A 20,748-nucleotide genomic window follows, 5' to 3' on the forward strand; every position below is an offset into this window, starting at 1 on the left:
ACCTATATACGTACAATACAACCCCATACACACACACACACACAAAAAAAAAAAAAAATTATAGAAAAAGTGTAGTGTGTGTGTGTGTGTGTGTGGAGTTTTAACTAATTTGATGCATGGCCAAAAATGGTTTATTGCATGTATTTGGTTTTTATATATTAAAGTGTATGTAATCAAGTGCTCTAATAACCTAGTGCAAAAAAAAAAAAAAAAAAAACAAGTCTTGTGATTTCAGACAAATATAGCTCTTATTTCAGATTATCATTAACCTTTTTTCTGCTCCTTCTGCATGGCCTCAATATATATATATATATATATATATATATATATATATATATATATATATATATATATATGTATATGTCTGTGTGTGTGTGTGATCATTTTCCATTCTGCATTAGCAAAATCTAGTATGTGAGTGAGTGCAGATGAAAGCAACTTAGGAAAAGGTATATAACTGAGAGTGACATATAAAAAAATAAACTTGGCAAAAAGGCATCTACCAGAGTTATATATATATATATATATATATATATATGTTCTGCATGCTAAACTTAATGGCAATTTTTTTTTTAAAAATAATAATAATAAATACATAAATAAATTTAAAGCCATCTTGCATAAAAGAAAAGAAAAAGGAAATGCTTCTTTAATTAATTCATTATTCCAACTGAAAATTACAAAATCTAGCTATTGATTAGTAGGTAGAAAATATATTAATTTCATTTGTATTATGTACAACGCCTCGTTCGACAGGAACGACACGTGAACGCTACTACACGTACGTGTAAAGATGATATCGATACTTTTTACCAACTAACAATAAATTGTTATAACGGATGTCCGGAAAATTTTTTTAATTTTTTTTTTCAAAAAATAAAATTATGGACCACATTAACTAATTATGTAAAAGATTATGATGATTTTTGTTTAATGGTTACACATATGGGATCAACATCAAGCTGGATAATTCCAATACAAACCATAATGATGTTTAATGATTATTAGGATCATGCATAACATGTTTCTGTAATTATCTTCTTTCAATTTATTTCGTCACACATAATTTCGATATGTATATATATCGCAAATTGTACGAAGCTTATTATAAGATCTTGACCGCACATCTTGTACGACAACGTTACGTTAGTTACGCTCATATGAATTTATTGTACGAACGAGAAACTAATAAAGAATCTTTTTAGTAAAAGTATATTCCATTATCGTGTTTTATTTTACTAATGCACATCTATGTGTACAAATTTATAATAATAACACAATTAAAAGAAGAAGAAGAAAAAAAAAGGAAATTAATAGGGGGGGAAATAGAAAAAAGAAAAAGTGGGGGGACCAAAAGAAGATTATGTAGATATCTAATTGTTGCACGCACATGAAACAATTAATGGGGTCAGGCTTATTGCTAGATTTGATGAGCCACAATAGGTACTGAAACTTAGGTTCAATTTTGGGTTTTTCTCCATTTTATTGATTAATTTATTAATTGAAAAGGAATAAAGAAAGAAAAGGTCTGTGGGGGTATTTTTGTCTTTTTTGTTTGTCATTATGATTTATTATCCTTTTCAATCCATTTATATTTAGTAGCTTCTAAAATGAAACTAGGACCTGTGAAAATCAAGATCATGTAAATCGGACGGCTCGAATTGAAATCAACACTTTCGAGTAATCAAAACCGGAGATTCTGTATTCGGAATTAAAAAAACTCGTTCCAAAATCGATTTTTTTCGTACCAAAAAAGGCGAAATTCGGAAGTTCCAAATTTTTAATCAATTACAACATAAAATTTTCGAAAATACATTTGGAATTCTCGAAACTATTTTAAAAAATAACAATATGATTGGAAATTGAAATCAAATGTGTGTTCTAGTTCAATTCATAAAAAGATCGAAAATCGTAACTTTCAGAATCGGAACGAAAAATGTGGTTCCAGAATCAGAAATATTCAGATCGGAATCAACAGAATTTAGAACTTCATTCCAATTTTCACCCCTATGTGTGTAAAATAATAAAAAATATCTCCTCATTTCTCATTTCTTTTGCAAATTAAATATTTTATAGACTAAAAGAAAAAATTCGACTTTTTGCTTCAGAACTTTGCTTTAAAAGATAATGATTATGCTGTTAATGATATCTCAAGCTGCAATGATAATGACTTAGCTTTGTAGCGGTCCGTATGCAGAATGCGACGGATCGACTCATTGTACATCTCCGGCAATAAAAGAATTATCCGACACGTACAAAATATCGAATAAATAACCGTGCACGTTACACCAGGATCTTATAAAATCTATATAAACGAAAAAAAAAAATACTCGAACAAGATCTACCAAAGTTCAAGGCTAGGAAACTATAGTTGTAAGATATACGTTCGTTGCAGAATTTTTTTTGTTTGCATCAAGTAGTCACTAGAATTGACGATAAATGTCGGGAACATAAAATATAAACTGCCGGCGAATGATTGTAAATGGTTTTCAACAAACCAAACTAGTCAGTCAATTCACTACCACATACAGAAGAAGCTCGATTAAATTATAGAAACGTGACGTGAAATCTGCAACAAATTCGCAAGCAAAAAATTACCACAATTAACATCCGCCTTCAATAAAACATCTTTCCGAAAAGAACCAATGTATCTGATACACAGAAAACAGAAGCAACTCACAATTTTCTGAGGTGGTACGTACGTTCACTCGTTAATTCGTAATTCACGTGAAAAATATGGAGCAAAGAAACTACTTACCAATGAAAAAATATGGAGTCGCCAAGTCAGCATCACTATCCAGAAACCACTTTCACGACAACGCAGAGCAAATTGAGAAGTATGAGAGGAACTCTCAAGTACTGTGTGGCGTATATAAGGCCTAGAATTTGACCTTTGAACGTGTTTCTTTTAACCCCGGAATATTCTTGAAAGCTCCATCTTCTAGGAGCAAGAAATCGATCTTCGTTTAGTATGGCCAATGCATTCGCAAGAAGCAGGCATCCTTCTAGAAGTGTCCACAGACCCATTTTCTGCGTTTTTTAACAATTCAATTAATCAAATTTCGTATCTAAGTGCATCAACACAAAATTGAAAAAAATGCAGTTAACGAGAATTTGGACAGAAACATATAGAAATAGATAGACATACTATTTACTAAACTACCACCGAGATTACAGCCGGATGTATAACGCTTAAACTATCAATGTATGAAATACACACAATATGAAGAGGTAATCGTAGTAGTAAATCAGCTACCGTAAATTTGTATAAACGCCTAAACGGTTTATTCAGATCAAATCATGATTCGGGCTGTTTATTTTAAATTCCGAATTCTACGAAACCGAGCTGAATCCTGCAAAAGCGTGATGTATACAGGAAAATTGAGTTCCTTATTCTTCTTCGGGTACGAAAATACGAAATTACTATGAGAAAATACGTCGAGTAGCCGAAATGCGTAGATCAATATCTGTTTTCTTCATTTTAATCTACATATCTAAAATCCATTTTACCCAAATCATACTATACCTAAATAGCAAATCTCAGAAATGAAATAGATAAAATGCAGATTAAAAAAAAGCCATAATCTGAATGTTCATCAGCTAAAATCAAAATGCTACTCACAATATATATACATATATATACAATATATATTGAATATGAATCCAGAGTTGATGCATTTGCAGTACAGAATTCTTACCGAAAATCGCAGTACGTAATTGATGCGTTTGAAGTAAAAGAAGAATTAGGGCTGCCGGAAGAAAATTTGGGGGTGGAAATGGTGGATCGCTGTAGAATCTCCGATTGAGGGTTTGCGAGGAATAAGATGACGAAAGCCTATAAAATTAAAGACCAAAAATTAATTTTCAACTGATTTTTACGCTCACAAAAATCATTAATTATTAATTAAAAAATCATTAAAAATTATAATTATATTTAAAAATCCACCAAATACTAATAAATCAGCTCAAACTTTTTTTTGTTTTTTTTTGAGTAAATAAATCAGCTGAAACCGTTTGTACAATAAATATTTAATTTTACTAATAAAATATTTCTCTTAAAATACTTTATTAAATATATTTAGAAATTAAAACAATTATTAATTATATAAAAGAAAAGGGCATTGGGCCTTCCCAATAATATAAACCGGGCTGGGCCAATTAATTTGTTTAAGCTATCGGGCCAATAACGGCCCGCTAAGAATCGATGTAAAATGGACCCTCCATTTATTGATTATAATTGGATTCCACTTACTATATGCCACATGGAGTTTTTTTGACTAATTTTGTTTAAGGAAAATGAGGGATAACCCCTCAATACACAAAATAATAAAGTCCGGGCTTATTTTAATATTCTTCATTTGTAAAGAAATCTAAAATTAACATTATAAATTGTGAGACTCCTCACGTGTATATTATTCCAATTTTGTCTTTTCTTTTTCCACTCTTTCTTTCTCTTCCCCTCTTTATTCTGAACCGTCCATTTCTTTCTCTCTCCTCCCCCTCTTTTTATATCTTTTACGTATATTTTTAGTTCATCTTTTCTCTCATTGACTTCTCTCTCCCCCTCTCTCTCTCTTCCCTCATACATTCACTTTCTTTCTCCCCTATCTCTCTTCCCTGGTACGTCTCTTTCTATTTCTCTTTTCTTTACCAAAATTAACGGATCCATAGCCGCCGCATCTTCATGGCTACCATTGGTTCACCCGGTCTAGTAACAATGAAACGTTCAGATATGTTTTCTGACGAAGCAGCATCCGCCGCCGCTCTTTCTTAATGTACTCTCCACCGCTGATTTTCTAACTCAAAAATCTCCGCCGCTACAGTCTTGCATTATTGTCTCGGAGCCTCATGCTCATTTCATTGGTTCAGATCTAATTCTTCAAGGAAACTTACGGCTAGTGATAGATGTATTGTGGAAATTCATTTTTTAGGGAAATTGAATTTACACGGAAGGTATCCATATGCTTCAGACTTTTGAAATCATTTGAGACTTTGGGCGTAATTGTGAAAGTGTTGGAATTACTTACCGATGGATAAATAATTTAACGGTGGTGAATTTGGTCATAAAATTATGGTTAGGGCTGTGCGTTGGTTGGTTTGGTTAAAAACCGGGCATAAAACCAACCCAACCCATCCAACCAACTTTGGCAAATATTGGAAACCGTTATCGACCCAACTTACATGGGTTGGGTGATGGTTGAAAACCAATTTAATGGGTTGGTTGGTGGTTTGGTTGATTGTTCATCCATCTAAATATTTTTTTAATTTTTTTTTTTAATATTTTATTACTTGTTACAACGCTATATCTTTTATAAATTAAATGCAATTAGTTCAATAATATTCAAATAAAAGATTCAAAACATTACGGGCATATATATTGCAATTAAACATAAATGGTTCAACAAATAATAATCGTCCAAATATTTATACTGTATATCTTAAAATTAAAATAGTTAAAATTAGATAATTAGGTTAGATTTATTGCTTTTAGGATTTTAGTCAATATTAAACAATTTAATAAATGTGATATAAAATAGAAATTTGAAATTCAAACTATTAAATATTTTAATTAAAATTAATAAATAATAAATTAATGAATAAAGTTGGTTGGCCGATATTAACCGACTAACCAACTTTTTAGCATATTAGAAACCATTATCGACCCAACTATACATGGGTTGGTTGACGTTATCGACCCAACTTAAATGGGTCGGTTGATGGTTGATTAACCATCACAAATTATGGGTCGAAAATGGATTGGTTGATGGTTAAAACCGATCCATGCACAGCCCTAATTATGGTACATAAATGATCATTGACTACTATAAATTAGTAGTTAACTATCACAATTTATAGCTAACTATTAAAATTTCATAGTTAACTTTCACTATTTTGTAGTTGACTAACACATTTTTTTAGCAAACTAATAGAACATTATAGTTGAGATCGTTTTGGAACTTTGGGCGTAGTTGTGAAAGTGTTGGAATTACTTGTCGATGGTTGAATAATTTGAGGGTGGTTAGTTTTGGTCTTAAAATTATGGTATATAAATGATTATTGACTACTATAATTTAATAGTTAACTATCACAATTTATAGTTAACTATTAAAATTTCGTAGTTATCTTTCACTATTTTGTAGTTGACCGACATAATTTTATTGCAAACCAGTAGAATATTATAGTTGACTACTAAAGTGAGTAGTTAAATTCATTATTAGTAGTTCAGTAATATTTTGTAGATATTTCCAAACAAAAAAAAAGGTAAAAGTAAAAAATGATCGAAATATAATTAAAAGGATTAAACTAATTAAAGAAGAGAGAGAGAGAGAGAGAGTGTGTGTATGTGTGTGTGTGTGTGTGTGAGAGAGAGAGAGAGAGAGAGAGAGAGAGAGAGAGAGAGAGAGAGAGAGAGAGATAGTTGGTTGACCGATCCTATTTAAATGGAGGGGTCTAGTTCAAAAGAAAAATGTAGGGATAGTATTGGGATACGTAAAGTAGAGGGGGTTGCACCATATTAAAAAAATGCTTGGTACCTAGTTCTAATATTTTTGCTAATGAGGGGGTTATGCCTCATTAACCCTTTTGTTTAATTAAAAAATGGAAAATTTAAGGTTTTCACGTCTTAAGTTTGCAAATATTTCACATTCAGCAATTGAACCTTCGGGGCACTTTTTATTCCGTACAAATGACTTCAAGTGACCCAAGTATCTGAGGTAGAATTTTTTGTTATAAAACATAAAATAAAACAAATTCAAATTATTAGATAATGCACTAATATTTAATAAATTATAAATACCTCTCTATCGGATACATCCATCGATAATTCACCGGTCCGACAACCATTGCTTTATGAGCTAGATGAACCGGCAAATGCATCATAACAACAAAGAACGCCGGGGGAAACAGTTTCTCAAGATCACACAAGATTTTTACAATATCTGAGTGCAGTTTTCGAAAATCTTCAGCTGAGTTTGTTTTTTAACACAATTCTTAAAAAAAACTGCACAATTGGATTATTGTACTTGCCAATTTTTTTGGTAACCCCACATTGAAAATTACCAATGGAAGCAACTGTTGCATTAGTACGTGGTAGCCATGGCTCTTTAACCCCCCTACTTTGTCTTCACCAAAACAACGGGCTATATTAGATGCATAGCCATTAGGAACCTTTACATTTGCTATAACATCACAAACTGCTTTTTTTGATTGGGCAGACAATTTGTGATACTTTCCTAATTTTGGAACGAGATTGGGAAATCGAGGACCGGACTTGCCCGACGGTGGCTTTTTAATTTTTCCAATGTCCTCCTTAGCATTGTCGAAACCGTCATTTTTGCCAAGAATATTTAATAACCACCTAAACAATAATTCTCCAACATTCTTCTCAATATGCATGACATCAAGATTGTGTCGTATGAGATTATCTTTCCAATACGACAATTCGAAGAAGATACTCCTCTTTCTCCATTGGGAATCTCGATGCACCGCTTGGCCGACGCCAAAAGTAACATTGATTCCCTCCGTTTTTGATAACACCTTATCTCCTGAAGGTGGGGGTGGACCCCCTTTCTTCAGAAAATTGACTATGACCCATATATCATTGTTTATTTGACTTGTACAAACGTTCGGACACAGTGTTTTCAGCACAACTAGGGCAAGCAAGATAACCACTAGTGCTCCACCCCGATAAGTTACCAAGTGCCGGGAAGTCATTGATAGTCCACAAAAGTGCCGCTCGCAAATTAAAGTAATGTCTGGTGGACGAATCAAAAGTTGTTATCCCAGAGACCGACAACTCATTAAGCTCATCGATCAGGGGTTGTAAATAAACACCAATCCCTTTTTTCGGGCCTTTAGGACCAGAAATAAACAATGACATCATCATATGAGAACGTTGCATGCACATATTTGGTGGTAAATTATAAATCATTAGAATTACCGGCCATGTGCTATGCCTAGGGGTGGGCATCCGGGTCGGGTCGGGTTATTCGGGTTATTCGGGTCGGGTTATTCGGGTTTTTTGCAAAAAAAAAATTACCCGAACCCGACCCGAAATAACCGGGTACCCGGTTGCCGGGTACCCGGTTATCTCGGGTCGGGTTCGGGTCGGGTTCGGGTTTTGCGATTTTCCTCTTTTTTTTTTTTTTTTTTTTTTTTTTAGAAAAATAAAAGTAACTAATTTTATTTAAGATATACATATATCTACAGACATATATATATATATATATATATATATATATATATATATATATATATATATATATATATTGTACTGATAATCTGATATACATAATTACATATCATACTGATATACATATATATATATATATATATATATATATATATATATATTATATATATATATATATATATATATATATATATATATATGTATATGTATATATATGTATATAAAAATAAAAATAAAAATAAAAAAAAAATAAAAAAATTCAACCGGGTACCCGGTCGGGTACCCGGGTAGGATTTCTAATACCCGGACCCGACCCGGTTTAGGAGCACCGGGTACCCGAACCCGGGAAAAACCCGGTTACGTAAAAAATTACCCGATCCGGTCGGGTAATACCCGACCGGGTCGGGTTATACCCGAATAACCCGACCCGAATGCCCACCCCTAGCTATGCCTGCTACTCAACGATCCAAATGAATTAAAACCGTCTGTAGCCAACCCAAGTCTTACATTACGAGGGTCCAAAGAGAATGACTCGTGCTTCTTGTCAAACTCTTTCCATGCATCAGAATCAGCTGGGTGCCTAAGAACCCCATCGTTACAACGAGACTCAGCGTGCCATCTCATGTTAACGACTGATTTTTCACATACAAATAGCCGCTTAAGCCGCGGAATCAATGGGAAGTGTCGTAAAACTTTTTTTGGTACCCTTTTGCGTTGAGCGTTTGAAGAACTCGGTTGGTTTTCTACGGGATTCTTCCATCTTGAAGCATTACACACTTTGCATGCATTTAAGTTAAAATCATCCTTCCAAAACAACATGCAGTCATTTTCACATGCATCAATTTTGACATAACCACACCCCAATTTACCGATGAGCTTCTTAACTTCATAAAAAGTTTCAGGTATATTTAAAAAATTAAGCTTCGTCATTAACTGAAGTGTCTCTGTAAATGTATTATCACTCATCTTGCCCCGAGATTTAATTTTGTAAAACTCCATGATAAATGAAAGTTCAGTATATACACGGCATTCATCATAAACGGGGATGCACCACTCTTCAATGAGTTTACAGAAATCATCGGTTTCTGGGGTGGGTTCTTCAATCGGATCTTGTTGACCTTGATTAAAACATGCATGCAATAAATCATCCATGTTATGACCAACATCAACGCAAATACCGTCATATTCATTTACAATTGCAACTTCGGGAACTTCTACAACATTAGTATTGTTCGTTTCATCGCCATTGTAATCTTCTTCAGACTCTTGATGCAAAGTCCATCGACGTTGCCCAGAAAGTTTATATCAAATCGTCGCAACGTCAAATTAAAATGAATCTTGTAGCGACGGTTTTAAACTATTTCGTCGCAAACAAAAAAATAAAAAATTAAATAGACTTGCGACGTTTCTGTAGGAAATGTCAAAAGCGGGATTTTTTCAATAATTATTTTGGCGACGATTAATACACTATAGTCGCAAATAATAATTATAATTTTTTTAACAAAATATTTTACTTGCGACGAATACATTATTTTCGTCGCTACGAATAAATATTATTTAATATTTCTTGTTTATTACGCTACGTTTATACAAATTCGTCGCCAACCCAATAAAATATTTTTTTTCCACAATTGCAATAGCGACGTATACGTCATATTCGTCGCGAAGGTAAAAAAATAAATTGCAAAAAATATTTTTCTTGCGTCGTTTATATAAAAACGTCGCTACGAGAGTGCTTTATTTTCTATTTTTTTTTGTTTGCGACGTTTTGTCGACATTAGTCGCATCTTTGCGATGATTACGGTTATCGTCGCGAGATATTCCATCGAAATCTTATTTTCCGATATCTTGCGACGATTTTTAGTCAAAAGCGTCGCAAACTCGCGACAATTCCTGAATCGTTACAAATAAAAAAGTCGCAAGTGAGCTGTTTTGGCCTAGTGATCATGTTTCAATAAGTTGACACTTTTGATTATTTCCGTCAATTTACCCTTGGTCCGTCAGTTACTGTAGTGATATGCACATGTTTGATGCCATTACTGTTAACAAAAAATTGACTAAGAATGTTGAATTTTGAAACATGAGGGATCAAATGTGAAATAGATTCAAACTTAAAGGATGAAAACAATATTTTTCTCATTTAGAAAATATACGATCATCTATACTGCAGAGGAAAATGAAATTTGTAAAAAGTAAATTCAATCTCAGCAAAACCTGCAATTATCTATCTATGCTATAACAAATTTTATTTGTGAAGGAAAATGTTTTTTCACTTCCGTAGCCCAATATCTCGCGAACTCCGAATAGAAACTATCGTACTCCAACGGCTTTATCTCTTCCCTTTCTGCGACAAAATCCACGAGCGGATAACAAGAATCCCTTTGAGTATCGAACAGAACCGTATCGAGTAACGGGGCAACCTTAAATAGTTCAGTAAGGAACTCAAATTCTTTTTTTGACCCAATAAAACCAGCCACTTCAATCAGCTTAAGATTCTTGTGATGAAAACCATTCGTCGTTGAGGCAGTTACGCTAGGAAACGGTGATCGGTGAACCGGCCCGGGACCTGTGAACCGGCCCGTCGTCCCCGGGAGGGACCCGGTTCTATGAATTGGTAAACCGTGAACCGCCGGGCCGGCGCGGCGGTTCACCCAAATATAAAAAAAAAATCAAAAAAATTCAAAAAAAGCAAAAAAGGCCAGTGAACCGGCCGTTATTTGCTATTTTTTGAATTCCCCCCCCCCCCCGAACCGGCCGTTTTTTGCTTTTTTTGAATTCTCCCCCCCCCCCCGAACCGGCCGTTTTTTGCTTTTTTTGAATTCTCCCCCCCCCCCCCCCCCCCCCCCATTTTTCATTATAAATACCCTTACACCCCATTTTTTTCTATAAAATTAAGTTAAAGTCATTTTATTTATTTCCTTTTGTTTTTTTCCTATTTAAAAGTAATTATTTTAATTTATTTATCCATTATGTATTTTTTTTTAAATATATATATATATATATATATAAATCAAATTTTCCGGGCCGACCCGTGAACCGGCCCGGATAGGCACGTAACCGAATTGAACCGGCGGGCCGACCCGGCGGGCCGACCCGGCCCGCCGAACTGTGCATATTACGGGCCGGTTCCGATTTCCGGAAAAATTGAACCGTGAACCGGTATGAACCGGTCGTGTCTATGACTCAACCCACCCAAAATTCCCCAAATTAAAAAGATCCAGGAGCTAATCGCCACCCGAACGCCGGCGGTAGATTACCGCCGGCACAGGTTCGAATCGCAGCCCGTTCGACTCTCACCGCGCATCCGCCCGCCACCACCACCACCACCTCTCGAATCTCACCGCGCCGCCGGTAATCTTTCGCCGGCACAGGTTCGAATCGCAGCCCGTTCGACTCTCACCGCGCATCTGCATATTCGAATCGCTCATCCGCCCGCCACCACCACCACCGCTCGAATCTCACCGCGCCGCCGGTAATCATCCGCCGGCACAGGTTCGAATCGCAACCCGTTCGACTCTCACCGCGCATCCGCAATTTCGAATTGCACATCCGCCCGCCGCCACCACCACCACCGCTCAAATCTCACCGCACCGCCGGTAATCATCCACCGGCACAGGTTCGAATCGCAGCCCGTGCGACTCTCACCGCGCATCCGCCTGCCACCACCACCACCACCGCGCCGCCGTCAATCAATATGGATCTGAACTTTGAATGGAGCAACATCCGTACCCTCACGAAGCATTATGTATACACAGTTCACACTACGAAGAACAATGTCGAGAATAAGCTACTTGAATTTCGAACTCTTGGCTGGATTACGGTTGTAGACGATCATGATATGGTTGCAATCTCTTTCATGAAAGAACTTGCTATAGCAGACATAGCATTGAGGTTTGTGTAGGTAAATCAGTGACACAAACATAGTAAAATTTAATAATGTAGTATTATTCATAGTTTATATAACATTAAATTTTTTAAATCTTACATATTAAGAAATACAATCCAAATATATAGATTAATATTTTGGGGAAATGTGGGATAACCCCCTAATTTTGAAAATATATAGGGATAGGTCCTATGGATTTTTCTTTTCTAGTCAAAAACCCAAATTCTAATCTTAATTTGATAGACCCCCCTCGACAAATCAAAATACCCATTTTGACCTTTTAATTACAATTTAAAACCCTAAACCCTACCTTTTTTTTCTTCCCCCAACAACTTCTATCAGCCAGCCGTCCATCCCCACTCCCCCCACTCTCTCTTCTCTTTCTCTCTCTAACTCTCTCTCTCTTCTCTTTCTCTCTCTAACTCTCTCTCTCTCTTCTCTTTCTTTCTTTCTCTCTCTTCATCTCTTTCTCTCTAACTCTCTCTCTACCCACAGCTCTCCGTCGCCGTTGCTCCCCTCACCTCCTTGTGCCGTCGCCGCTGCTCCCCCACCTCCTTGCGCCGCCGCAGCCGTCGCTCCCCTCACCTCCTTGCGCTGCCGCCTTGCGTCGCTGCTCCGCCGCCGCCTTGCGTCGCTGCTCCGCCACGGCCTTGTGCCGGCCGTCGTTGTTCCTCCCACCGCCTTGAACTCGGTACTAAACCATTCACTTCACTTTTTTAAGTTATTTTTTTAATTTATGAATGTCCATCCATTTTTAATCTATTTTTTAAGATCTGAATTCTCTTAACTATTTCACCTTATTTTATTGTTTTTTTTTATGAAAATCAACTAAATTCAAAAAATTTAAATTGTGATCCGACGATGTGTAGTCAGATCTAAAATTCAGATCTGGAATTGGTGGTGTTCGATTTGTATATATTTACTGCATTTATATATAAAAAAAATACTGATCTACTATGTTTTTGAAGATATGTGAACAATTAATATTAAAATATTTTTCTTTTGATTAATTTTATTTTTTTATTATAAATCATATTATAATTTATTTGAAGATGATTCGAAATGCCTAAAGTGTGAGAGTTTTGTTTGTCTGTAATGGAAATTTAACCAGTAATGGTTACTTACATGAGTGTTTTGAGTCAGGTGAATATACAATTATATTTAGTCATATACAGTCATGTATAGTCAGTCACATGTAGTCATGTATAGCCATGACTACATGTAACTATACATGACTATATATAGGACTTGTAGTATAATATAGTTATTTGTAGTCGATTTATGTTCAGTAAATTTATCAACAAAAAAAATCATATGTTTTTTGTATTTTTCATGTAATTTGATTTTTTATTATAAATCATATATATGTAATGTTTTTTTGTATTTATTTGAAGATGATTTGAAATACCTAATGTGTGAGAGCTTTGTTTGTCTGTAATAGAAATTTAACCAGTAATAGTTACTTACATGGGTGATTTGAGTCAGGTGAATATACAGTTATATTTAGTCATATACAGTCACATATAGTCAGTCACATGTAATCATGTTTTTTTTTGTATTTTTCATGTAACCTAACTCGCATGTTCCATTTTGCTATTTAACTCGTATTTTTTTTCGCAGGTTTTGCTTTTATTATAATTTTATGACATGCAGAGAATAAAATTCGATGAAGTGCCTTTGTGAAGTTGGATTCATGCTACAGTACTCCGGACTTATGCCACTTATATAACTATAGATAATTGTATATAACTATAGTCACGTGTAGTAACATATATTTATATGTACGTTATGTGTTTTTTAATGTACAGTAATGCGTGTTCATGTTTTAAAGATTATATGCATGTGATTGTGTCTTTTTCAATTTTTTTGGGTTAGTTGATTTATAATATAAAGATTAAATTGTGAATTTTGTTGTTGGTGTAGATTAATTTTGGGGTAAAAAGACAGTACATGATTACATATAACTATACATGACTGTGGCATACTGTAGTCATATATTCAGTACAGTAAATTTATCCAAAAAAAATTAAAAAAATTAAAATATTAAAAATTAAAAAATTAAAAATTAAAAAAAATTAAAAGAATTAAAAAAATTGAAAAAAATTAAAAAATTAAAAAAATTAAAAAAATTAAAAAAATTAAAAAAATTAAAAATTAAAAAAATAAAAAAATAAGAAAAAATACAAAATACGATATATATATATATATATATATATATATATATATATATATATATATATATATATATATATATATATATAAATAATAATAAAATAAGAATTTATATATTTTTTAAAATAATCTATAAAAATGATAAATGCAGGCCTAAAATGTTAAATGCAGTTCAGTATTATGCTGAATGTAGGGGCGAAATGCTGAATGCAGTTGGGTGGAAATTGAACATAAGGGCCCAATAGTACTTTTACCTCTCCAGGGGGTTATATCAAAGAAAGAATTTTAGGGGTGGACCTAGCCAAAGTTCCATATGAGGGGTGTGTATCAAATGGGCCCTAATATTTTAACAATTCGAATTTTATCTTTTATCTCTTAAGATTTGAGATATATTGATGAAAAATAAGAGAGTGATAATTGATGAAAATTAGGAGAGAACAAATATTAAAAATAAATAATTACAGAAGTACCATTAGGGTTGGATTCTTCACGGTTTAGTTTCAATTTTGATAATTGTTAGAAAAAATATTAAAAATAAATAATTACAAAAGTACCATTTGGGTATGATTCTTCACGGTTTAGTTTCAATTTTGATAATTGGTAAAAATGATGGTTATAAATTAGTAGAGAAAAAAAATATTAAAAATAATTAATTACTGAAATACTATTAGAGTTTTGGGACTATTAGCCATAACCCCCCTCTAGTATTTTTTTAATAAGGGTGAATCTACCTACTTTTTTAATATTAGTAGTAGATCCACAATTTTCTATATACCCATAGTAACCCTCTAATAATACGAATTAAACTAATAAATAAAAGACTCAAAATCCTGCATCGCTAAAATCGCGTTCTCAATCCCCCAAATCTCGAACCCACTTTCTTTTCAACCATTCCCTACCAAAACCAATTTCTTAAAACCCCAGTACTACTACGCCGGCGAGAATTCTAGGGCGAGAAACACGACGAAGCTACCAATCGGCGGTGACAGTCTTCTTTGAGACGCGAATGGTTCTAAAACAACTACAAATTTTCCATAGATGTGGTCATTTCATACCCATCGACGAAAAACGACTACAAGCACACCCATCTTTCTGCTATTTCCTACATCATCAGTGATGAAGAAGATGTCGGCCGCACTAAGTTTGACATATTCATAAATTTCTGCAACCTCTTGGTACAGACAACCCTAATCCTTTATTTTTTTTATTTTTTGTCGTGGTGTACAGGGGAAAGGAGGATGAGCAAAAAACAATGATATTCGAATCGTCGACTCTAGAAAGTAAATCTGCTAGAATTTTATTTTATATATTATATCGATTTTGATAACTACATTCGAACATAACTATTTTTTTACATGAATCAGAAAAATAGTCTTTTTTTGTAATAAAAGTAGTTGTTTAAAGAAAATAGTTGATGTTGAAAATTAGTCTAATTTAGCTTAAGTGAAGCAAAATTTGGAAAAAAATAGCGTGTTTTGTACTTTAAATAGTTGGTTAAAGAAATAGACTAATGTTAAAAAATAGCCTATTTTGCATAATGTTATTGTTTACATAATGTTAATCTGCAATGATGGAATAACATGCACAAACAAACTTGTCAAAGAGAAGAGAAACGGAGGGAAAAATGAGGTCTAAGACATACATTCTTTAAGAGTGTCAACTTCAACCAAGTCTGCCTCAAATACCCTAAATTTACATATTCTCACAATTGTATTTAGTTTTGGAATCATGAGAGGGATAAATTATGTAGTTGTTTATAAATTCTCGTTTGAATGAATAGAAGAAAAAAAGATGATTGCAATAAATTGTGTGGATGTAATGGTACTTGATTATCCTTGTTATTGCTGAAAAACTTATGTAGTTTTATGTATGGCTTACCAATTAAGGTGATGCTATTTCATGTAAATTTATTGTGAACGGAGAAAAAATAGTTAGTTTCTAATTGATATCGACAAGTCTGTACAAAAATAGTCGTTTTCAAGAAACAACTATTTATGTCGCATCAATTCTATCAAAAACAACTATTTATGTCACATGATAATAACAATGTTATATAAAACACCCTAATTTCGCACACAAAAATGAACCAACAAAAACACTTATAAAAAGTCTAACACAAACGAGTACAACAAAATATTTAATTCAATGAAACCACCTAGTTATGTCATGCACAAAAACGACTATTTTAAGTCCGGAGAAACTATTTATAACACACAATAACAAAAACAAATATAAAATGAACCATAATTTCACCGAAAATAAAAATGAATTTATGTTACATAAATTCCAGGAAAAAACAACTATACTTATGTCACATGATAACGAAAACGACTACAAAAAAATCAAACAAAGAAAACGACAACAAAAAATACTCAATTCCAACGTAGCATATTGCCTCCACGCGAAAGGAACCAACAAAATCAACTATAAAAATTTAACATAAACGACTATAAATTTTACCGAACCCTAACACTGCCACACAATTGTGAAGACCGTGGAATCAACTTTTGCCGCTAATCTGGACAACACCGCCGCCGCAAATCCTTACGAAAACAACTATAAAAAATAGCAGAATAACAAAAACAACTATATTGTTGTAAAACGTTGGCAACGACGGGGCAGAGGCGGCGGCGACAAAGTTACAATATCCGGCGGTGGAATTCAGGGGTGGAGGTATGGAGGAATTTTTGAGTTATTGATGACGTCTTCTACAACTAAATCGAGAATCGGAACGATGGCGGCGGCGGGAGGACGAGATCTTCAGATTTACCATAGATATGAATTGGAACAGAGTTACCATAGATATGAATTCAAATTTAATGCATCGAATCGGGGCTCAAAACAACTGGGTTGCAAACAAAAAAAACTCGTCTTCTTCAATTACAATCTCCGACTCTCTGAACGGAATCAGATATGAATTTCAACGTGCGCCTTTGAAACGGTTCAAAAATTAACACCATGGTTGAGGGAGATGAGACGGTTATGGAATATACCGATATATCGTGATCCCAGAGATTTATTTAAATCACGTATTTAAAATAAATTAATTGCACATGGGTGAATTAATCATGTCAATTATATAATTATTTAAAACAAATCGTATTTAATACAAGGGATAATTTGACAAAACCCCCTCATCACACAAGTGCAATTACAATGAGCCCAAATTTATTTTGCATTTTTAAGATAAATCCAAAACATGTTCTATTAATAAAAATTACTTAACTATTACCATTATACCCTTATCTTATTATAAGGTATGATTTTCTCCCTTTTTTTCTCTTAGTGCGCCTCTCTCCGTTCAGCCTCCGTTTTGTCTCTTCTCTCTCCACCGGCGCCGCCCCCACCCCTATTTCCTCTCTCGCCGAAACCTGTGGGCGAGGCGCCGGAACAGCGGTCGAAGACGAAGCCTGAAACGTGAGCTTCTGCTCCATCTCGCGGAGAAGTGATGCTACTGCTCGAACGGAGCCACATAAGCTGAAATTGAGTGCTCCGGCGTAGCACTGCTACCGCAGCCTCGACGACGGCCGGTTGGCTGCTGTGGTCCCCTTCTGCCGGCGACGGCACGTGATCGTCCTCGTCCTTCTCTCCGTATTCCCGAAACCACAAAACAAATCAAATATATATATATATATATATATATATATATATATATATATATATATATATATATATATATATATATATATATATATATATATATATATATATATATATATATATATATATATATATATATATATAATTAAGAAATTAAAAGAATATTCCATTAATTAAGTGTTAACAATTTTTACTGTAGGTTGGAGATTGAGTCCTGGCGTAAATAGAGATGGCCTTGTTGGTGGTGGTGTACTGGTCTTGCATTTTTTTCTGAACATAGTAGTGATTTACATTTCAAATAGCGGATTTATTGGGGATTTATGTATAGTGAATTTACGTTTTTTTCGTTTGTTAATTTTTAGTTGTGTCACTAGTGGATTACGTATGTTTTTTAGCGGATTTCGATAAGTTTGTTGTGGATTATGTTAATGTAAAGTGGATTACGTTATTTTACAGTGATTTTTATAGTAATTTTACAATGGTTTTCGATAAATTTGTAGTAGTTTCTGATGAGTATATAGTGGATTTTAATTTTTGTAACCCGGGTGGAAAAACATTTAAGTGGATTTCACTAATTTAATAGTGAGTTTCGATGAACATGTAGTGAATTACACTAATTTAATTGTGGGATTACATTAATATTAATGTGGATTATGCTTATTTTATAGTAATTTTTACTTTATTTTCACAGTGGTTTTCGATAAATTTAGTGGTTTTCGATTATTATGTAGTGGATTTTTTATATAAAATATGAACGATTTAGAAAACTGAAATAAAATAAAAAATAAAAAATAAAAAATAAAAAAATAACAAAGTTTTGTTTTAAATTTTGAAAAAAAAAACTATTAAAAAGAATAAAAATAAAAATAAAAATGGAAAAACATTAAAATTGCGTGCGTGATATAGGGAGAGAAGTGAGATAGTGGAGAGAAATAAGGGATTTACGTATTTAATTTTTTTTTTTAATGACCCATGATAATATAATATGGTAATTTTGACTAATAGTAAATAAGGGTATTTTAGATAATTTGAGTCAATTAGATTTATAACAAATATTAATTAAAAAATATGGATTTATTAAGAAGTCAAAATTGAATGGAGGGGTTTTGTCAAATAGCCCCTTAATACAAATAGGGGTTCTCACTAATTATGAAAATGGGGTTATATCCATCATAATATATGTAAATGATATTGGAAGTCTCACTTATAATTATCCCTAGAGTTTTTTAGGGTTCCCTGCGTTTCTATCTTATATATTTTTATATATAAAATATATGTCTATTATGCATACTTTAAATTTTAATTAATTATATGTAGGAATAAAAGCATATTCTTTTCTTATTTAAATTTTAATTAATTAGTTAAGATTGTTGCAGTTGTTTCATGATCTTATTAAGCAAAATATTTATTTTTGGGTACATTTTGGTCATCCTGGGGTATTGTCAAATTAACAAAAAAATCATTCTTATTTGGGTAATTACAACCATGGCTTCTTAACTATGAATCATCTTACACGTTCACCTTTCCAATATCAAATTTAGTGAAATCTTCTAAATTATATGGAATATTCTCCATTTTGTACCCATTGTATTCCATTTGAGCTCCACATTTTGAAGCAAGATGATTGTAATTAAGATGTGATTTTTGGCTTGTAAATATCAGATTGTGGTGAATCGTAAACTGCATTTTTATACAAAACGAGTCAAAACTAGAGAAAATTGCACAAAATCTAGAAGATTATGTTGAATTTTGCGCCATAAGAATTGATTGTAAAAAAACTCATAGTTGTAGGGGATGATTGTAATTACTCAAATAATAGAAATTTCTTTCGTAATTTGATCTTACCTCAGGGGTGACCGTATAATTTAGCGTTTATTTTTTGCCAAAAGAAAATATTATATATCAACAAAATCTTTATAATCAGAAACATTCCAATTTTCTTTTGGCAATGGCACAAATAATTACTCAAATTAGAGAGATCTCTTAAAACCAATTTATCAAAAGAGAAATTAAAAAAAAAAAATTAAAAAAGAAAATGAAGACCATTGAGTCAAATGTACTATAGTCTATAGTATACATGCATGTTTCAGTCAGTGAGTGAGTGATCAAATCCCCAATCAGTGACTCAATGAAAATCACAGCTCAATCACTGAAAGACATTTCACAGTCCTCTACCAATTTGCCTTCTGTAATTTTTATTTTAATTTATTTTTTCTTGGGTAAATCAAATATTCAAAAAAATATTTTTTAAAAAAACATTATATTCCAATATTTTATTTGAGTAGCCTAAAATAAATTGCACTAATCCCAAGTAAACCCTAAACACAACCCTATAACTTTCAGGGCTTTTATTTTTACAACAGCTAGTTGAGAAGATTTATACAGAAAATCTGAAGCATTCAATAAACTTATCAGCTTTATTTCTTGATTTTTTCTTTTCTTACAAAAACGCAGCGTTTCATAATTGGCTTTTCATTCTTGCTTCATTAATGTTAGCCACCTTTTTCACCTAAAACACACTTTTTCATGGTTTATTTTTTTTAACTACCTTGTTATATCCAATCTCTGCATGCAGACATGGATTTTCTTTTATTTAATTTTTTTTTTTTGGCGTCTGAAATATTGGTTTCTTCCATTAGTGGAAATATATTTATATATATACATAACAATGATGAGAGAGAAAATTTCTTGATTTTCAGACATAGGTCAGTACATTTATATAGGATTACTTGTATTCGTGAGTGAAGTAATTTAAGATAAAAGGTTCTTGAATCTTGTTCTTTTGTCAGCCTGTATTTTTGTCAAACTAGGATTATATTATTTAGTAGAATCACTTGTTTGCAAAGCAATCCCAGCTGTTACTCTACTCTATCTCTCTCTAGAGAGAGAGAGAACTATA

At 33.1% G+C, this 20,748-nt stretch overlaps 1 protein-coding gene and 1 long non-coding RNA gene across 4 annotated transcripts; one reads left to right on the forward strand and one right to left on the reverse strand.

The window, feature by feature from the left end:
- Positions 1-2,143: 2,143 nt before the first annotated feature.
- LOC105976117 (uncharacterized) lies at positions 2,144-3,904 on the reverse strand. 3 transcript variants are annotated; one of them, XM_088823141.1, is made up of 3 exons: positions 3,699-3,865; positions 2,759-3,030; positions 2,144-2,569 (listed from the first exon to the last, which is right to left on the reverse strand). In XM_088823141.1, exon 2 carries the CDS (start codon positions 3,025-3,027, stop codon positions 2,794-2,796), a length of 234 nt encoding a protein of 77 aa, XP_088679267.1. In that variant the 5' UTR covers positions 3,028-3,030; positions 3,699-3,865; the 3' UTR covers positions 2,144-2,569; positions 2,759-2,793. The 3 variants fall into 3 exon arrangements, with proteins under 3 accessions (XP_088679267.1, XP_088679268.1, XP_012856864.1); XM_088823142.1 differs by adding an exon at positions 3,257-3,353 and having other exon boundaries at positions 2,359-3,030; positions 3,699-3,904; XM_013001410.2 differs by having other exon boundaries at positions 2,359-2,651; positions 3,699-3,863.
- An 8,540-nt stretch (positions 3,905-12,444) lies between these two features.
- On the forward strand, positions 12,445-13,983 carry LOC148768224 (uncharacterized). Its single transcript, XR_016033687.1, has 2 exons — positions 12,445-12,768; positions 13,698-13,983. It is a non-coding gene; the product is annotated as an uncharacterized LOC148768224 (long non-coding RNA).
- The last annotated feature ends 6,765 nt before the right edge of the window (positions 13,984-20,748 follow it).

This window comes from Erythranthe guttata, chromosome 9 (assembly GCF_056151865.1).
Source record: "Erythranthe guttata isolate IM_541 chromosome 9, IM_541, whole genome shotgun sequence".
In the NCBI taxonomy this organism is placed as follows: domain Eukaryota; kingdom Viridiplantae; phylum Streptophyta; class Magnoliopsida; order Lamiales; family Phrymaceae; genus Erythranthe; species Erythranthe guttata.

Coding starts and splice junctions, on each gene's coding strand:
- LOC105976117 (XM_088823141.1), bottom strand. CDS start 3,027: ATGGGTCTGTGGACACTTCTAGAAGGATGCCTGCTTCTTGCGAATGCA.